Raw genomic sequence first — 19,555 nt, 5'->3', positions numbered from 1 at the left:
GAATATAATTTTCAGATTTTAAATATGACATTGATTACAATGCTAGCTTCTCAATTATGATGAATGCTTTCGGGTTGTTTGGATATTTAATGGGGAATTAGGCCCTAATAAAATATTTCACCAGTTGTTTTCTTATAACTGAACCTTTAATTTTTACTTCTGTCCCCCAGCAGGTCCATTAAGGCTACAAGATTCCATTAGCATGCTTTTGACTTTCACCCCATGCACATAACATTAATACTTCAACAATTTATATATTTGGCTGAACTCCGCATCATAAAAAATTCTGTCCCCCATGCCTTCAGTGTGAAATAATTTTCCTCTGTCTTTAAAGTAAAAGTAAGTAATACATTTGGGGCTTTGGCTGTAATTACATTTTAAATACTTAAAACAAGTTTTCCTAAGCATTATTTTATAATTTTATTGCGGTTTTATCAATCATTTTTATAGTTGAACTTGAAAGAAACTTTGATTTGTGACAAGTCATAATGTTTTGAATTAAATACTCATTAAAGCCGTGTTAAAGATGCTAACCGATCTTGTGGTTGATTTTGGCGGCTAAACGGAAGCACCTCTACTGGTTAAAGCGATTGATTTAAATACTCTACGACATGACGTGTATCCTTCTTCCAAATTATGATGAAGATATCACCGCAAGCAAACTAATTCAATGGCAGATTATCACGACTCTTGAATCGACTCAACGAACATCATGGCTATTAACGAACCCGTTTACACACATTATCTGCATTATTATTTTACATTTAGGCTGCCCTGGACCTGTTTATATCCGTCGTTGAGTGACATTTAGCCAAAATAGTAGTGCTGAATTATTATCTTGTATCCTTATTATGTTCTCAAGCTCTGTAGGTATAATTTTATCATCACCAGATTTGCACCCGTATGAACACACATAAAACGTATAAAGATAATTATAAAACCGTAAAACTGAGTCAACTAATCCCATTAATTTTCCTCTGGTCAATTTTTCCTTCTGTAAAAACTGGATGAATACGTTTTAGTAGCTATATTTTTAATCCGGGCCACTATTGGATAACACCCTTGTAATAATATGAAATCTATACCCGCTGGTTCTTTTCATAGTAGTCTACCCTTATATTCTTAAATACACCAACTCATGTCACAGAAAAAATACGGGCAGCAAGTATTTCACATAGCTTAATATTGAATGGGATAGTGGTAATAGCATTCATGATATAATTAGGACTTTTCCAACGTTCAGTGTCATGTAAATTGGAGGATCTGTTCGAAAAGATAAGACTCGTGGCTTTAATTAAAGATCTGAGGTTGAGGGGGTCTCAGAGCACTCTGACGTTTTCGCAGAAGGGTGACAAAGAGGATATCGATTCTCCTCGTTTGCCGAGGGTTCATCCGTTCTAGAAGTCCCTCTGAGTGGTACCGTGTTAATGCTGCAGTGCTTGGAGCGGGTAATGACGGTGTCACCAGTTATGCTGGCCAAATGGACCATATTCGATTAATGCAGCGAATGTGAAAGATCATTGAGAGCAGGTGAGGCGGAGGTGGTAGGGTAAAATGGTAGACCACAAGACATGCCGTGAAAATTAATGGTAACAGAACATTTGTATTTTTCATTTCCAATAAATTAATATGCAGTTGTAAATATAAAATTAATGATTTTACCTTGAATTCTCGTTTCAACTGCAAAAGCATGATACATATTTGTACGCCTTTGGTGAGAACTACACATTTTGAACTGGCATTAGGTCTACGATTTTTCTGGTCTATTATCCTCAGGACATTGTCTCTCTATACGGTTTAGCTTTTCTCTGGATATTTGTATGATTGTACCTGAGGTACTACTCGGCTGTCATTCTTGAAAATGTGGTCCATATTATTGCAAAATTTACACGGGTTTAATTGACTTCCATATTCACTACAATACATATCGTCATAATGAACAATGGCCAATATCCGTCGATGTCGTCGTGCAACTTATTGCCTTAATTTTGTTTACATAGTAGCGCGCTTCAGTAATTATTTGTTTTAAAGTACATATACCAGATTTCTCATTGTGCTTATATAGTTCAAATTATTTTTTTCTGAAATAAACGTGTTTTAAAGTTTTCATTCAGGTTATGCCGTCTTATATTATCCAACCCTATGCATTACATGGAGTATATTCAGCGGTCATACTCCACCACAGTTATATAAATCCGGAGACTGACGGTTTTGTTGTAACGCTATAATTTTTTTATTAATGTTTTCAGTTATCTGTCATTTAATGTGAAGGTGTAGAGAAAACTACGTTATTGTTTTAAGCCTTGTGTACATATTTTTCGAGATGCGATTGAATATTCCCATAAAAAAATTCAAGTGGTGTGATTTTCTGGTGTGCGGGGTGATGTTGGTACAGGAAAATTCTGCCCTCTTCGGATTTTTCGAAATTTTACACTGTATTTCTTTGTCTAAGACATTTTCGGATGTGTCGAATTAACTAAATAAGAAAATCCTTTTTCTTTTTCTCACCTAACAGATCACATGGCATCGCTTTGCAAGAGCCACTTCTTGCAGCAACTTTATCGGAAGATCGACGGCGCGGTCCTCCGATCACAAAACGAGCGCAACCTGGACTGCGCCATCACTTTCCAAACGCACTCAATTCTCCAGCGGTTCATGCTCCGCTTCGACCTCTTACAGCTGGACTGCAACGACCACTTGTTCGTGTACGACGGAGCACATGCCGTTGGCAGCTACAAGGTGAGAATAATGACCTGAGAAATCAATGTGTAGAACACTTATGTCTGAACTAAGGCGTCCAAGAAGATGTAAACAGTTTGTCTATTTTACTAGATTTTCAAATTGCTGGAAGCTATCGGTTTTCCTGCAAATTTTAACTCAACGGATTACCTTGAGTTATTTAATAAATCTAACCACTCTCACTTATTTTAAACTAAGTTTCCCTAGCAGCGATATTTCCAAACCCTTTCTGTTCGACAGTAATTAAGCAACTGGTGAATGCAGCAACTGATGACTTAAGGAAAGTAAAACCCAATAAGGAACAAGCCATTGGTCGTTTGTGTTAGCCATTTTTACAGACTTGTTCTCAGTTTAATTTTTATCAGAACAACCCCTTAAAAATAATAAATTTCTCCAAAAATGCATTACATGCAAGCGTTGTCATGTCTAGTTCCGAGATTGATTCCTTTACCAAATATTTAAAATGCAATAACTTGTTTCATAGTATATCTCCAAATAGGGATATTCAATTTTTTATAGTTTTCGATTTTGAAAAATGATTTATTGAGAGATCCTGAATGGTCCTACCCTTGTCTTGTATGGAAAAGTTCTAACGCAATGGTAGCAGCCAATACAAAATTTCATCATCAAATCAATAAAATTTCAAAGTATAACGTATCAAATTTTAGAGTATCAAATTTTCAGATGTATCCGCCAAGTTTATCAATAAACCATTGAGTTACATGCTAAGATTCGGCGCAAAAAAACCGATGCAAAGTCTTTATGATAGTTTCCTATGATTGATTGGTTTTGCTAGCCACATATGTAATCTTAAGATAAGAATTTAATACCATTAAATTCACGGGTAAAAATTTTCCAAGTATATGCTTAGCAAAGTGATGCAAAACCTCGGATGACGTGACAAACATATCATATTCCTACTTTCGACTTTTCTGTCTTGGTGGAATTCTTATATTCGTTTATTATTCCAATATTCCTTTGCAGGATGATCTTTCGCACAATAGTTGTGTATTCTCATTTTAAATAACCAGTAAAATCATAATCTTATGTTCCCAATGAGATAATGAGGGAGTCAGGGTAGAAGTTAATTATTTTGAAAATCTCTCATCTCACCCCTTTATTTTCCCCTCTCAACGTCTCTTACGGAAGTTGATCGTCATTTTAGCTCTTAAATATTCTATCTATAAAAAAAGATTTCTAAAAATTCTAGATCATAAAAAAAGTAAACCTATAACTTGATTTTGCACGAAAGCATAAAAATCTATTTAGCGTTTCTTTTCTACTTTGACAGTAAACTTTTATCAAGTTAGAAGAAAAATAAAAGTAATAGATCAGATGAATACGTGATAAAATTTTTCTGATTGGGTGGAAGTAATAATTTTATTGGGATCTAACGCCTTAGGTAATTCCAATGGAAAAATATTCTTTCTTAAAACGCTTTGAAATGAGAGAGCGTGAAAATGGAGAAAGACGATGTGTTTGGATTGATCTTTGTGGGAATAGGTAGATTGTTTTTCAAACATGAGTGCATGGATGCAGGAAATACTTCTTTTCCAACAAGCTGGATTGCTGTTTCACCTTTGATTATTATCAATAGGAATAAACTTCAATTTTTTTCCAATAAAATTTTTTCTTACGAGTATTTTGTTCAACTAATATTTCTTTAAATAAATGTTCTTCTCACCATAATTACCTCTGGTAATTAAGACCATTACGGAATGAAAGTTTGCCCATCTACCTCTCATAATCCTTTCTGTTTTTCTTCTTTCATCAAATCCGTCCTATTCCCAACTTTCTCCTGCGCATTTCATCCTTCTCCATTTGCCCCCACCGCCAAATTCTCCGTTTGTCTCCCCTCGCAGATTCCCTTCGTGTCTCCCTCCAAACGAAACAGGAACGGGAACAGTTTGTGCCCGGCGGCTGCCGATCTGTATCCGAGTGAATTCGTTCCAACTCAAAACCCATTTCGTCAGTTGTTTGTGTATTGAAGGTTCCCCATCCTCCTCCCTACCCTCTCGTTCCGTGGGGCTCTCCTCGGCTCCAACTCCCTAGCAGTTCTTTTCCCATCTCGAGACAGCGACACACTTCCGTGTCTTTCCTCATCCATCTGCCGCCTTCGCCTTAACTATTTTTTTGAGATCGCCAACAGGAAAAAACTCTCTTCACTCGAATCGCGCTAACTGAGCCTTCTCGAGGTGGTGTGATACGCCGGCTCGAGTAATCAAAGTAGTAAAACCAACGTTGGAAAGCTTTCGTTCACTCGAGGGAAGTTTCGGGAGGTTACCCTCCCCACCACCTCTCCTCCTCTTCCCATCTCCCCACCACATTCTCACCGTATCCTTCCCGAAGGCAAGTGTCCCGGGCGTAAGGGATGATGCTCGAACGAGTAAAAACTTGTGCGTTTGTTTTATGTCGCAGTTCCGCTGTTGTTGCAAAGTGCCCCGAGCGTTGGAAATTAATTCCAACGGTGAAATTCCCTCGGTGAATATTTTTTCCCTTCCCGTAAAATCCGCTTGTTTCTAGTCCGGGTCGGTCTTTTAAAATATCCGCGAAGTGCGGCGTTCTTATGTTCCACACCGGCGTCGAGGATACCACAGTCGTATTTTGAATATGCGCGATCGAGGAAAGGCTCAGAACAACTTTCATTTTCAAAGATACTCTTCCACTGACCTGATGAATTAATGAATCGTAATAAGCAATGTAATGATGGAAAAATTTCGATAAAAATTGTTTTTGGCCATGATTAAAACTACTTTGAAGGTCTAATTATTTTGATAAATGAAAAACTCCAATAGCCGTTAACAGTTTATCTTTCAAAACAAAGTACAAATTAGATTAGTTGGCTAACGCCACAAGTCAAAGGGTGGGTTAAATGGTAAATAAGGGTAGGGATAAGAAAGGTGAATACGAATACGCGTATTTTGGCCACAAAGTAGCCCTCATCAGCGTACTGAAGGTGAATCGTAAAAGCAATTCACCGTAAATCAAGTAAGGCTAACTTTAAGAAAAAAGTTAAACAATCAAATTAAGTGTTCATTTTATTGTAATGTTTTTCAATTTCGAAAATTTCCATTGACGAAAATACTTGCCCAAAATTAGTACATCACATTTAAAATCTCGTATATGCGTGTATAAATCTAAGTTAGATGGTGTCACTGTTAGCTGTCAATTTTAGCTATAACTATATTTCCGTGGGGGTGGAGCCTTAAGCCATAAGATCATAGGTCAAGGACAGCCTTTATGTTAGGGAGGGGAACTGTAAGAAAGGCGTGTGAGGTTATGGAAAGATTAAGGGTCACAACATCACAAAGGTAAGCCGAAAATTCATCAACGCTACTAATTAGGTAATTATTTTCATAATGAAATGATGTCTAAAACGATTGCAGAGAAGATTGCAAGCAACATTTTTTTTACAGGAAGGAACAAAAATTACGCAATGCATTATTATGGCAGTAAATTTATTACTCTTTCATTTTTTTATCGCTTTCCATCCTTTGCAAGAAACTCGAATAACAAATCCACGAGCTATTGTACGGAGCCGATGTTCATTTTTACGTTACGCTATAGCACTGACTTCCTGAATAAATGATTTTCATTCGCATCGAAAATTAAATAGCTCTCATTTAGTCCGAAATTCCGTATTTTCATTCAATGGTGTTATCCAAATCAGTTGTTTATCATGAAAAATCTTTAGGCAGTATTTTATGGCGAAATCAATTTATGATTAACGTAAACATAAAAGCAAAACCGCTTTTATCCCTGTGGTAAGCCGATTATTTCGACCTACGTGTATGAAGCTGCAATAAATGTATTAATAAAATTGACAGAGGTAGATCTAACTGTGTTTAATTTCTAGTTGATGAAATTAGTTAATTCAATTTTTCAGTGATATCATTTTTTTGTAATGCTCTATAATTTTATCTCTCATGTTTCTTGTTTCTTTCCTCTTCCTTCCTTGGCCGCCTCCTTCGTCCCTACGTTCCGGTACTCTGCACCACGTGCTCTCTGGGATCTAAGGCCGACCTCTCCTGCCGAAACACCAAGAACACGGTGGGAGCCATCTACACCAGGACCAACTTTGTGACGCTTAAGTACGTGACGGACGGATGGGGCACGGAATCTAACGGTTTCAAGCTCATCATCACAGCCGTGAAGGACCCCAGTGAGTACCACAGCCGCCGTTTCGCCACCCCCAGATACGATACTAACCTAGATAAATAGCCTACCCCCGGAAGCACGAGGGTTTTCATCATTCCACTGTTCGCGGTTGTTCCTCTAACGCAAACTTATCTTCACTCCGGGGTCTGGCTGGCTCAATTTCCACTAGGGGTTTGTAAAGACAGTTCGTATTCCCGCGTAGTTGATGGCTCTCAGCTGATAGGGGTTACGGTATGACTAGTCTCTCCTCTCTCTCTAAATTATGATCAATATACTATTCCTCAAGTTGTAATTCTGACATTTTTGGTCGTTTTTCATTGAGTATGAAACCACGGTTCGCAGAGGTCATGTTGAATTTCTGAGCCATCTGAGACATGGACTGTATTAATATATAGCCTAAAATTAGCTGAACATATTTCATACATCATTTAAAGTTGATTTGAATAAACGGAAAATAATTATTGGTAATGAATATTGACAATTTTCAAGTAATAATAGATCTAAATAGGTTGATTTTAAATTTTTAAAGCATTATTTTTTTCTAGAGTGTTAATGAAAGAAGTCAACCTTTCATATCGCAATATAACAATTTTCAAGCCCTAGGTGAGTTTTCCTCCAAGTATTGGTCGTTTGTAATTGTCTTCAATCTAATGTACAAAATATCAATGTTGCACCGAAAAAATTTGTTAAATAAAAGATCTTGCTAATACGTACACTCACATTTATACTCTCAATGAGAGTCTATCGTTGATGGAAAAGAGATTTTCAGGGTGTATCTAATTATCATGTATTAGATCTCTATAGTATACATATATTTGACTAAATCATTGATATTTCAGAGTGTTAAATAAATAAAAAGTGATTACCATGAAAAAAAATATTTCGCTCTTTATCCATTCAATGTCCATTTGTTGCTCCCAAATCTATCATTGAGGCGTTAGCTTAGGCGACAATAGACGATTCCTTTTGTGCAAATAAAGCTATTAGTTGAGTGCAAGACGGTAGGTTTTTGCTAAAACTTTCCTTTGCAATCGGATATATGACTGTTAACTTTGTCTTCTTCAGAGACGAGTTCGTATTTGCGTGCCCTTGGCACGAAGTCAATCGCCCTACTACTCGTCTCTCTGCATCTCCACCTCACGCTAAACTCTGAGCCTTAAACAAGCCCTACATAACGCTATCCCTTCATTACTACCTCCCGTCACGTCTCAGGGTAATCTTCTTGCAAAATGGGCAAAGTCACTACTCAAAGACTGGGAGGTAGCGAAGGCAGAGAGCGACGTAGAGCTTATTGTAGTACGTGCGTGAGTGGCGGGGGAAGAAGGCTTAAGGAGAAGGGATGGAAGTGTTCCATAAGTGTGGGAAATGGAGTTGTGCCGGCGCTATAAAAGGCAGTATAAGAACTATTTATTAAGGATATCATCGTGGTCACAAAGATATTTCATCTTCATTGTTGTACTCTACTTATCTCTCAATTTTTGCCGAGAAAATTCAGCCTCTCTCGATTTTATACAGCCAGACAATCAGTGACTGCATGTATATTTTATATGATAAAAGCACAAAAGCCATGCGAATGTCAAAGTTTTGACTCACATGAACATTTGCCTTGAACAATATGCCCTCATTTATTTTACATCCCGAATTTACAGTCTCTAGTTCTGGATTAATGATTGCACATTGCTTTTTAAAGTAATCACTATTCCAAGTTAGAGTTTATGATTTATAAAATTTTACTTAAATTTTTCCGTTTTTGTAATCAGGTAAAGTAATTCATGACCAATAATGTATGTATAAAAATATAGAAAATCCATGTCACGCGTTATGTGGCACCATAGTCTCGATTTATAATTAACTCCTTGTATTCAGAAATTATTTTCAAGAAACCTCATTAAACTCTTTCAATTCGCCTGTATTCCCATTCAAATGGAATTTTATCCACTCGCAAAATTACTACTTGCTAGATTTTAGCCCTTTGTATACATGTTTTAAACCGTACTGGGAGTGATTTATTTTTAATTTTAAAGCTTGTAAATCAGCAAGGTGGAAGAGAATGACTTTGGACAGCAATACTTTTCAGCCCTACCTAAATGGCCCCATATACCTCCCTAACACTTATTTTCCACATAACTTGCGATATTGGTCAAAGGCATTGGCTGTGTTTTTTTTATTCTTTGATGTTTCCGAGTACGACACCGGTGCCTTTCGATCAAATTCCTCTTTTTTCATGCGACGATGCTACCACGGATTAGTCAAATGGAAGACGCGGTCACGATTTTGCCTGAGGACTAATCCCCTTCCTTTTTTCGAAGTCCTTTCACCCTTTCATCTCCGCTATATTTTCCCTGGCCTCCCTCCGGAATTTCTCTCCCTCATATTCTTTTCCCTCCCCTATTCGCCCGGCTCTTTTCTCTCTCCCCTTCGATCCCTTACCTCCCCCAGTCTCGTTACTTTCGTCATTCCTTCACTCTGACCCTCTCTTTTCTCCCCGCTCCCGCGCCTTCCTTACCTCATCAGCCACTTCAAACCTGTCCGCCAACCGGCCTTATTTGTTCTCTCCTTACGCCCTTCATCTACACACGTTCTCGTCCTACCTTCCGTAATTCTCACCCTCCTCTCACTCCCCACTCCTCCTCCTTTTCCCACTTCCCATCTCTTCCCCAACCTCCCACAATCTCCCTACCCACCTTCTCCCTGTTCTTTTTAATGGGGTTATAGAGTGGTTGCCCTGGGGAGCAGATTCCTTGAGCGGCTTACGTTCCAGCTTTATACCTGGCATCCGCCTCGAGGAGGAATACGTACGCTTTTCCTTCCTTTCATTTTTTTTACCCCCGTCCCGCTCTGATCTCTCCTCTTGGCTCTCCTACCACTCTCTCCTCCCTCCTTCCCTCCCCACTCTCCGCGTCCCTCTTTCATCCCTCAACTTCACCCCCAGCCCCTCCAAACCACCCCACACCCGCCATCGTGTTTGTCCATACCCCCTCCCACCTTGCAATGTTTTTCATATTTCGGAGAGAAACCCCCGGCGCTCACTTTCGACGCGTGCGTGCCCCAAAACTTTAAACGCGCGCGTCCTCGACTCTCTTCCATTCCTTTCTTCCTCCCGCCCCTCCCCAGTGACGTCTTCTTATGACTCCCATTCCCGGGGGTGGAAGGGATGTCGACTCGCGCGGAGGGGCGTGGTCCGTAGAAGGATGGCTTGGGCAAGTCTAACAGCGAGGGATCAAATATTCTGTGTGGACATTTAAGTGGCGCAAACGAGAGGGTGGCAGTGAATCAAGGGGAAATTAAATTATGATGAAAGAGTTGCTGTCTCTATCGTTACCGCGTATAAATGTATATTGCACGGCAGTCGTCAATTTAAAAAATATTTTACATTATTAATAGGAAAAAATAAAATCTTGAGAACCATATTAATTCCCAACGGACTTTATTTATTGAACAAATTAATTCATCATATCAAGCAAATTACCAAAGTGCTGGGAGAAAATGCTCATTTTTATTGTGCGTAAATATTCTCTACTGATGAATTTTCATATGACAGTCAACTAAAAAGACGCAATAGGGAAATACATCTTTGGGAATTTATTATACCCGGTGTTTTTTAATTTAAATGCTGTACAGCGTCTTCAAATGAGAATATATATTCGATCGAAATTTCCTTAAAAGCAAGAATCCCAGCTATTACGTTCTTAATACAGATGGACAATGATAATTTCATCAAATCTCATGATTTCTTATTGTTGGTTTCTGTAATCACATTTCTTTGGAACTCTATTCCTCAGCAAAGATCTTGGGTAACTTTTGCTCATGGCAGAAAGTACTCAGAAGCATATAAGAATGGTAGGAATTTCATTCAAACAAAGGTAATCATCGATACTTAGACATTTTTAGTAATTAAAGAGTTGCTTGATTTTGTTTTACAATACGCTTTCACAATTAATTGACTCAAAACGCAAAAACAGATTCTAAAGACACGGTCATGACGATGGCGTTAAAAAAGTGTGGTGCTCGTATATTTTTTCAGGAAACACGGAAGTTGTAAATTGGCAAGTCGATTTAGTGCGGTTTAATTGCGATGAGACATGGTTGAATTTTGATCGACGTCAATATTTTCAAATTGAAATCTTTATTAACTAATTGGTGATTATTTACCTTCATCATGTTTATCTCCGAATTAATTTTTGATAATGAAATAATTTAATTTCAGCAACGACGCAGTCAAACTCTTATCGTTAATTTCTTTAAAAATTTGGTATTTTTCAGCAACGCCGCTTTAAATGTTCTATTGAACCCGCAATATTTCCATATTGAGTATATAAGTGGGTTTCGTTAGATTTGATTGACTCCTTAAAGCACTCGCTTAATTCTATGTCTATCCAGTATTTAATCTCATTTTTCATTTTCATTCATCATATTTTGTCAACAAGTTAAAATTTTTGTATTTGAATCTGCTAACTCGAAATCCGACAATTCCTATTTTCTGGTTACTGCATGGTGCCTTTACACATTAGATTGGTATTAGCAAAGTTCTCTTGAAGTAAGGGTTAACACTTCCATCAAAATGTTACTTTCAGCTTGTTTTGACTCTACTGTTTGCCGATACAAAATCTAATTGCTTTATTCCGCTCGATGTGCGTGACCTATTAACCGTTTTTGCCCTGATTACTCCGCCCTTTTCTCGTGAATTTAAAAAGGCAAAGTACACTGGAAATACCTTTTCCCTAAGCCCCAGGGGAACAAGCTATGCCCACTTCCTGGTCCCTTACACGCTCGAAGGGTGGAGGGTGGATGTAGGCGAAGGGATGCGAGCAAGGAGGGCGGAGGGAGGGAAAGGGTGGAAGGAAAAGGAGAGGCCCTTCCGGGGAAGTCTCGGTGTAAAGGAGTGAGATGGAAGAGACAGCGGAGCGGGAGAGTCAGGAGGAAAGGTGAAATAACGATCCCTGTGCGTTTTTAACGACGATCTTTATGGAGCACGTAGGTTAATGAGTCGTGCTGGGTGCACGGTAGGAGAGACGGATAGAGAGAGAGAGACGGAGCTGTGTTGTGAAGGTTGGTAGGAGAGCGGGTTGTGAGGTTTGAGGAAAAGCCAGTGAAGGGAATAGAGAAAGGCTTCGGCCAAAGGGAGAGAGAGAGAGAGGAAGGCAAATGGAAAAAGAGCCGAGAAAAGAGTATTGTGAGAATCATAGCTATCATTAGAAAGATTTTGGAGATGCCTGATTTTTAATCATTCTAGCGCAATTTAGCTTAGCATTAATTTTCATGTAGTGGAATTATTGAGGTGATAATATAAGGAAATAATATAGCTTTTAGCAAGGTGAATGTTTGCACATTAAAGGTCTTCTCATTTCATAAATGATTGAAGGTATTATAAATAAAATTGCTCAAAGAGTCACCTAGGCCAAGATTTGGATTGATTGAACTAAGTTCGCGCTGAGAAGGAAATGGGCTGTTAAAGGTAAACGTCGCTTTCTCATTATCCAATCGTATTTCTACCCATATTCATATGCCAAGATACCGAAACTCCGCCTACCTTAAAGAATCATTTTGTAATGATTGAATTGCTTGGTACCATCTTTTTGGAAAAGGAAAAAATTCTTCAGCATGGGTCTTGAAATCACTCCATTGGAATATGGTTTAATGATGATTACCTCATTACAAACATTTTCCATCGGCTCCACTTCCTACAAATATTATTGGAGACACGAGTTCAGTTAACATGCATTCTATAAATCTCTTCGTAATGCCTTCTCTGTTTGCCTACCGTCATTTTGAGAAAGCAAATGAAGAATATGTTTTGTCAAGAGGAGAAAGCCAAATGTTTTAATTCCCAGATAGAACACATGATGAATATCTCTTCATATTGTTGGGGGCGTTCGCATTTTTCAGTAGTGCTTTATTTCTGTTTGACCTATTTTTTACCGTATTTTTGAAGCAATATGTGCATATACGCAAGCAATGATATGAATTATCAAGTGCTATCAGTTTTACTTCATATTCCGTCGAAAAACAAGTATTGCCTCTTTGGAATTCAGATAAGATCCGTACTTGGCCCAGCAATTTAACTACACATATTTACCATGATATTTCTAGCGAAGCTCGATTACTAGGTTTTTGGTCAAATTTCATGTGTATTAATAATAACCTTTCACTTGTTAGGTCGATACAGTTCATTACTTTGAAAAATATTCTTAGATAAATGAAAGATTGTCGACCTTCCAAAAGGAACTTGGGCATTTAACGGAGAACGAGGAGAGTATAAATTGAAATGTATATTATGAGATGAGTACAATATAGAAAAAAAAGTATTTCCCCTCCCACTGCCCCTAAGGTCCACCTGTTACTCTAAAAATGCTTTTCTGGTAAATTTACCTTAAGGTATTGTGAATTGACTCTCAATATAAAACATTAAAGGAGATACTTTATAGTTAACGAAGATATGCTGTTGTTTTTATGAGCAATTTCAATGGCTAAAATTTTCATAAATTAGTTTATGGACGGCTCCATTACTTTCTTCCAAGCTTTACAGCGGAGCATATCGTTCAAAATAGCGACACAGTTGATTGCACGGGAAATGTTGTGTGGTGTGAGCGGAGCTGAAGGCGCTCAACCCTTTGTCATGAGTGAAGGTGGGTATTTTCACACGCTTATGCACGCGCGCTGGAGCGGACACAATCCCTGACCCTCTTTTAACGCTGCGGCAAGGCCTGCTGCCCCAACAAGGGGAAGTTTGAGGTAAATGTCCGACAGGACAATAGAGATGTTCCAGGATGATCTAATGAATATATTTGAGAATCAATTTGCTTTTGGGTGTAGCCTTTGTTTCCTCTTATCATAATCAAGTAGATTACAGGTATAAGTAGACTCTTCAATAAAAGTAGTTTCTCACTAGTTGGTTATGCGTTACTCGCGTACTCGAGTACTCGCGTTACAAGCACACCGAACATATTTTTTGTCCTCCAAATTAAAGCACGATTTCATGCTGTCTTTACCATAGATGGTCTCTCAACGGTATAGTGGAATTAAAGGATGGATATGATCGAGCTCTTAACCAAATTACCAAAGCCTTTCATATTACTCCGTTCTTCAAACCAATTAGAATGCATAAACCTTTCCCCCCTCTCCCGCGCTCGAGCATTTTCCCTTCCATTAAAGCTTTCAGCGTCCCGCTCTTTTCTCAAATCACCATACCATATTTTCCCTTTTTTGCTCTAAATATTTCTATATTTCGTAATTGTTTCTGACTTATCTTCTTGGTCTTTTTATTTATTCAAAATATTCTCTACGCCTATGTCTCAAAAGGCGACAATCTACGCTCATCGCCATTATGATATAGTATTCTGCCAAGATGTTATCAGCTGGTTATTTTACATTTTTTGCTACAATTGTGTTTGAATCCTCTCGGAAGATTTTTTAGCATGAAATGTCCTCTATTTCCCAAGAAATGGTTTGTCTTGCCAAAATATTTATTAGTTTCCGCGAATTATTTAGATTTGAAACTTCCGATTTTCCAGAGAGTTGATTTTTTGCTATCATTCTTCTAATAAAGAGATGCATTATTTTACTGTTGTGCTACCTGTGATGACAAGTTTTTTTTTAATTCCATCAACCTTTCAAAATTAAAATTAACAGGATAATTAATTTATTTTATAGGATTTATATTATTCAGGAAATATTTCAAGGCTGTAATTTTTATCTGAAAAACATATTACTGGTCCAATGTGGTTATTTCATTAAAGTTTAATACGGGATTAATTGAATCATGAATAAATATCTTCAAGTTAATCATAATGTACTTCCTCCATTACTTCTGGAAAATAATTAAATTGTCTTGAAGTTTTACACTCCTTTGTTTTCATGTAAGAGTAGTGATGAATATGCTAAAGTTTTACCATGTTCCGATAATTGAAGCTTCCACTATTGTGAGGGAAACTATTTGCCGTTTTCTATAAGTTATAACGGGGTTGATTATCCGTAAAATAGAGAGAAAAGTATTTCTTAAATCTATGCAATTTCCTTTGGCTTTCAGGGTCAAATTATATTCACAGCTATCAAAGGGAACATGAATTGCCAGAAGCCTTTGTAAATAATACAAGAGCAGCTATCAATGGACAGTACATGAGCTTCTCTTAGCTCGATTTACGTTCGGGTTAACTGATTCCAACCATAAATCACGCTCATACGGTTGTAATACTTCAATTCTAAGACTTAAATCGCGTTTTTCATTGGCGACTAATTCGTGTCTGTGTTTTCTAGGCATATTTCTTGTACCTTTACAGACACAACAAGTACATGTGTCAGGCTACTCAGGTTCAAGTGGTGGATGGAGAGTCGGGATGAGCAGTTTTGGGAAGAGGTGTGAAACAGGGTTGTTCATTATCACGGGTGTTATTCAACATATGCGTGCATGGAGGATATGGTTAAAGAGCCATGTCCTCCATACCCATGCCCATGATGGGAATAACTGGAGATAGGAATGAAATTTGGCTGGGGGATTCATCAAATCAGTTATGTTTGAAGATGATAAAGCTTTCGTTTGCCAGTCAAATAAAAAGTTGCTTAAGCAAAGACGATTTCAAAAGGGTGGCATTATAAATAGGGACGCTGAGTATGGATGTACGTGGTTTTGTGCGGTTCGGAAACAAGATATTTGAAGCGGAAAAATGCGAAAGTGTATATTGAAGAGTGTATTGCAGGATAAGTCTAGATTACAGGCTTTTGAAATTCGTGTGTAGAGAGGGATTTAAAAGATAAAGCGGACAGAAAGAAAAACCAAACAAGGAAGTGCTAGTCATATGTGGGGGAAGGATAGAGGTTTGTTAGAGGTAATCCAAAGAAGCAAGGTAATTTTGATTGGAAAAACTTTCATTGACATTGAGGTATTGAAGCCTACGCTAGAGGGGAAAATATTATTCAAAAAAGGAAGAGGTGGGGATAGATTAGGCATATTAAAAGGGTGGAAGGAATTAAGAGAAATCGAAGGTTTTATTTTAGGTGTGGATGTTTGGTTGTGTTTTTGTCCGGAGAGATAAATAAATGCATTGCTCTGTTGTTTTATAGTGAGTGTTCATTCAAAACCTGCCTTTAACGATAGACTACAATAGTAATAATAGAATATGCATACATTTTCTAGTCACCAGTAGTTTTTCTGATTGAGGTTTTTTTTCAATTCTCATGTCATGATTCTTAGTATTCAATTCAATTTTCAATAAAATCAATCGAAACTGAATTATACCGGTTTTAATAGTTAAAAATATTTACTTATTTTTCCAAGAACCATACTAAAATTCGACATAATACATCTCGTTATGTGACCGTCAGAGAGTGGTTCGTGCTAATTGAACAGATTGGTGTTAAGAGATTGACTCGAGGAAAACTAATCGGCTTTCTACTCTGAGGAGGTTCCATTGAGAGCTTAAGGAATAAATTGTAAATACATGTAACCATTATCTCTCTTTGTTTGATGCTGCTTATTTTAATGATACTTATTTCCCTTCGTCATAATAGTTTTAAATTGTGTCGCATGACTGGTAGCACGAGTTATTTCTGTTCCAAGCTGTGAAACAATATGTAATAACATTTTTTCATTCATGGAAAGAGATTTAGTTTCATATTCTGAATCATGAGAAGGCATTGAGATAGCCAACTTAATTTGTGTTTCCCCTGACGTAATCTCGACTGCAATCGTTTCTCTTGAATTTGTGCCTAAGCGATCTTGCCCCTTTCTAAGGAAAATTGAAGCCAAAGCCTTGGTGTACATTCAAAGTGCTGGACTGCTATACATCTGCCAGTAAGTTTTACCAATGATGCGAAGCACACGCTCCGTGAACAATTGCGTGCACTTTCTGATCCCTCTCTTTCCCCTTTCACGTTCTCCCTCTCCGACATGTGCCTATCTTTTCTCATTCCACGGAACCACTCGGCGCCCTGAGAAGAAATTTCATCTCCAGTTCCTCTCTTTTTACTTTGAGCGACCAACGGCGTAGGCAGTTTTCTCCCCTTACGGAGAGAATAGTGGAGGGTTCGGGAAGGGTGGGTGCAAAAAAAGCTAAAACAATGAGTTCTAATTCCGGGTGGATGGCTTTTAAATTTTTCATCCTTGGCGTGCTTTTGGGAGGTTAAGTTAGATGGCGTTTTCGTCGAATAGCTTTAATGAGCGTCGTTTCCGTGGGAGGGAGAAAGTAGCAGGAAGGGGCGAGAGGTTTTGCGAATGTGAGGAGTAGGCGGGGAGTAGCAGATGGTGAGGCGTGAGGGAGGGGAGAGGTACGAGAAGCGAGTAAGAAAAAGGAGGGTGGACGACAGGGAAACATTCGCGTGGATGTTAGGTGGGAGGGAGGCGTCAGAGGGAGACGTCAAATTTTTATGAAGCTTTTAAAGTTTTCTGTCCTTAACTGCGCCTGTATTTCTTTTCGAAAGAGTTTTTCTCCGCCGGTAACGTTCCTTTTTTACGATCGGGCGCGAGGTGGAGGCGATCCGGGAGAAATTAAAGCATTATTTACGGTTCCAGGAGACAACGTTGGATATTTGCTTCTAAAATTTTATCGTAAAAATTTCTCTGACTAATAACTACAATTATATCGTATAGCTCAATGGATGTTTTACCTGTTTTGTAGCATTGTGTGCTGGTCTTTAGATTTTTGTTTCAAAGGGGAATCAAGTAACGCGTGGCATAATAATAAATGCGGCTTTCTAGAGCTGTTAGCATGCTGAGTTCATATTTAGTCTCGCCGGATATATTTAGCGAGAAAAATCTCATGAATTTAATTTTTCCTTTCTTGCGTTTAAAGGCTTTTCTTTTAACCTCAAATTTTTATGTCCCGATATTTATACACAGTGAGTGTTTGAACCCTTTTAAGTGAATTATATTTTTGGTAGAACAAACAAATGGATGATTAAATCCAATCATTACGAATACTGAAATCAAAGGCAGAAGATAGTGGGAGTTGAATTCAGTAGACTACTTCGTTACATTGATCATAATCACAAGTATAACGAATAGCCTGTGTATTATTAATTAAATAGAATTTGGTCAGTAATTATTCGCCTCCAATAATACTGAAATATCCGCAGATACCCTTGCAGCGGATATAGAAGTTTTTCTGGGACTCCTGAATTTTATAACTAACTGAATCATGTAAAGGCAACAAAAAACTAAGAACTAAGAGGGAGCTTTAAAAAAATCTCCATCCACAACTTTATGACTTGGAAAGAATCTTAATTCTCTACACCTACTCTCTTTCCTTCCTTCTGCGAGGCAAAAATTAGTCTTTTTAATTTCCGCTTCTCCCTCCCTCCTTCTTTCTCTCTCTGAACTCAGAATTTACTCATTAACATTTTGAGGGGTTCCGAGTGAAAAAAGCCAATACTATGCGGGAGTTTAATCTTCTATGAGTTGTAATTAAAGCTAATGCAACGGTCATGTTTGAACTTTCATTAAAAACTTATCAGTGTCGTATACACACGCCTGAGGCTATTGATATATTTTTCAAAAGACATCAGCTAATCCAAACTTTATCAAACACGTTAAACCTTCCCATCTTAATATCTGTTTGATTATACTTTTAGCGCTTTTTCTAGTAATTAATTTCTGTCAGCCTCTAATGTAAATAATATTTCAGTAAAATATAAATTATGTACAATGAGAGAACACTAAATACGAATAATAATTTCAGTTTATAAAATTATATCTTCATTTCATCGACGATAGGTCAATTTTAAAATAAATACTGCATTCATCCAATTCAAGTTGCTGCTGCTGGAATTGTTCTCTTTTTCTCTTTATTATATTTAATGAATGAACCTGCCATGACTTGAGATTGTAGTTTTTTTGTTGTGGTATGCTATATATATATATATATATATATATATATATATATATATATATATATATATATATATATATATATTTATATATATATATATATATAACGATTCTCACTTTTCAATTGCAATTTATCCTCAAGAAATTACTTAATTTGTTAAAGTAGTAAAAAATTTAATATTTTTTTTCATTCATTAGATAGATTTTAGTCATCTCAATTTCTGAGTGGATCCCATAGATTGCTTGATATATTTCTATTCCATTTAAACACTACCTTTCGTCTTTAAATTATTATTCTAACTAATTTAACGTGCCATCCATGAAAATCGAGTCGCAGGTTTTAAGAGAATTTCATATTGTTCGAGCGTATTGATCGTACTTAGGCGAAGGAAACTTAATTTTAGATTAAAAATAAATGGTATAAAACAGTATGATACATACATAAACAATTCACGTGATTCGAGTAACTTTAGGCAAAGAATAGCGTTGTGCGCAACCCTGAACAAATCATTATGAAATCCAAATGAGTCTTATGATGTATTACCTCCTTTTTATTTCTCCCAAACCACTCCTTTGCATCCTTCTCCCTTGCTCCGACCAAAGAGGACCACTCCCTACAACTAGAGTTAGAAGGAGAAAGAGATGGGTGGGACAGGAGGATGGGAGGAATATTAAGGAAATAGATTCTCTCCTATATGCCTTGTGGGAGGATTAAGCGAGGAGTTGTATGGGAATGGTGAAATCTAGAACGGTGAGTGGCGAAGAAAGGGCTGTTCCGAGAGAGGGACCATTAAAGAATATGTGGGGCGGGATGCAATAAGGGCGGAGGGTGAGTAGGCT

The 19,555-nt window shown here is 37.6% G+C and overlaps 1 protein-coding gene across 1 annotated transcript in view; it reads left to right on the top strand.

Moving 5' to 3' along the window:
- The window catches only part of loaf (lost and found), a 576,301-nt gene extending 561,067 nt beyond the window's left edge, over positions 1–15,234 (top strand). The window contains exons 3-6 of the mRNA XM_071583128.1: positions 2,516–2,739; positions 6,757–6,901; positions 14,924–15,008; positions 15,174–15,234. Of these exons, the coding sequence (XP_071439229.1) occupies positions 2,516–2,739; positions 6,757–6,901; positions 14,924–15,008; positions 15,174–15,234 (515 nt within the window). The remainder of the gene's footprint in view (positions 1–2,515; positions 2,740–6,756; positions 6,902–14,923; positions 15,009–15,173) is intronic.
- The last annotated feature ends 4,321 nt before the right edge of the window (positions 15,235–19,555 follow it).

This window comes from Hetaerina americana, unplaced genomic scaffold (assembly GCF_022747635.1).
Source record: "Hetaerina americana unplaced genomic scaffold, ioHetAmer1.1.p SCAF_129, whole genome shotgun sequence".
NCBI lineage: Eukaryota > Metazoa > Arthropoda > Insecta > Odonata > Calopterygidae > Hetaerina > Hetaerina americana.
This window is presented reverse-complemented; position numbering and strand designations above follow the sequence as displayed.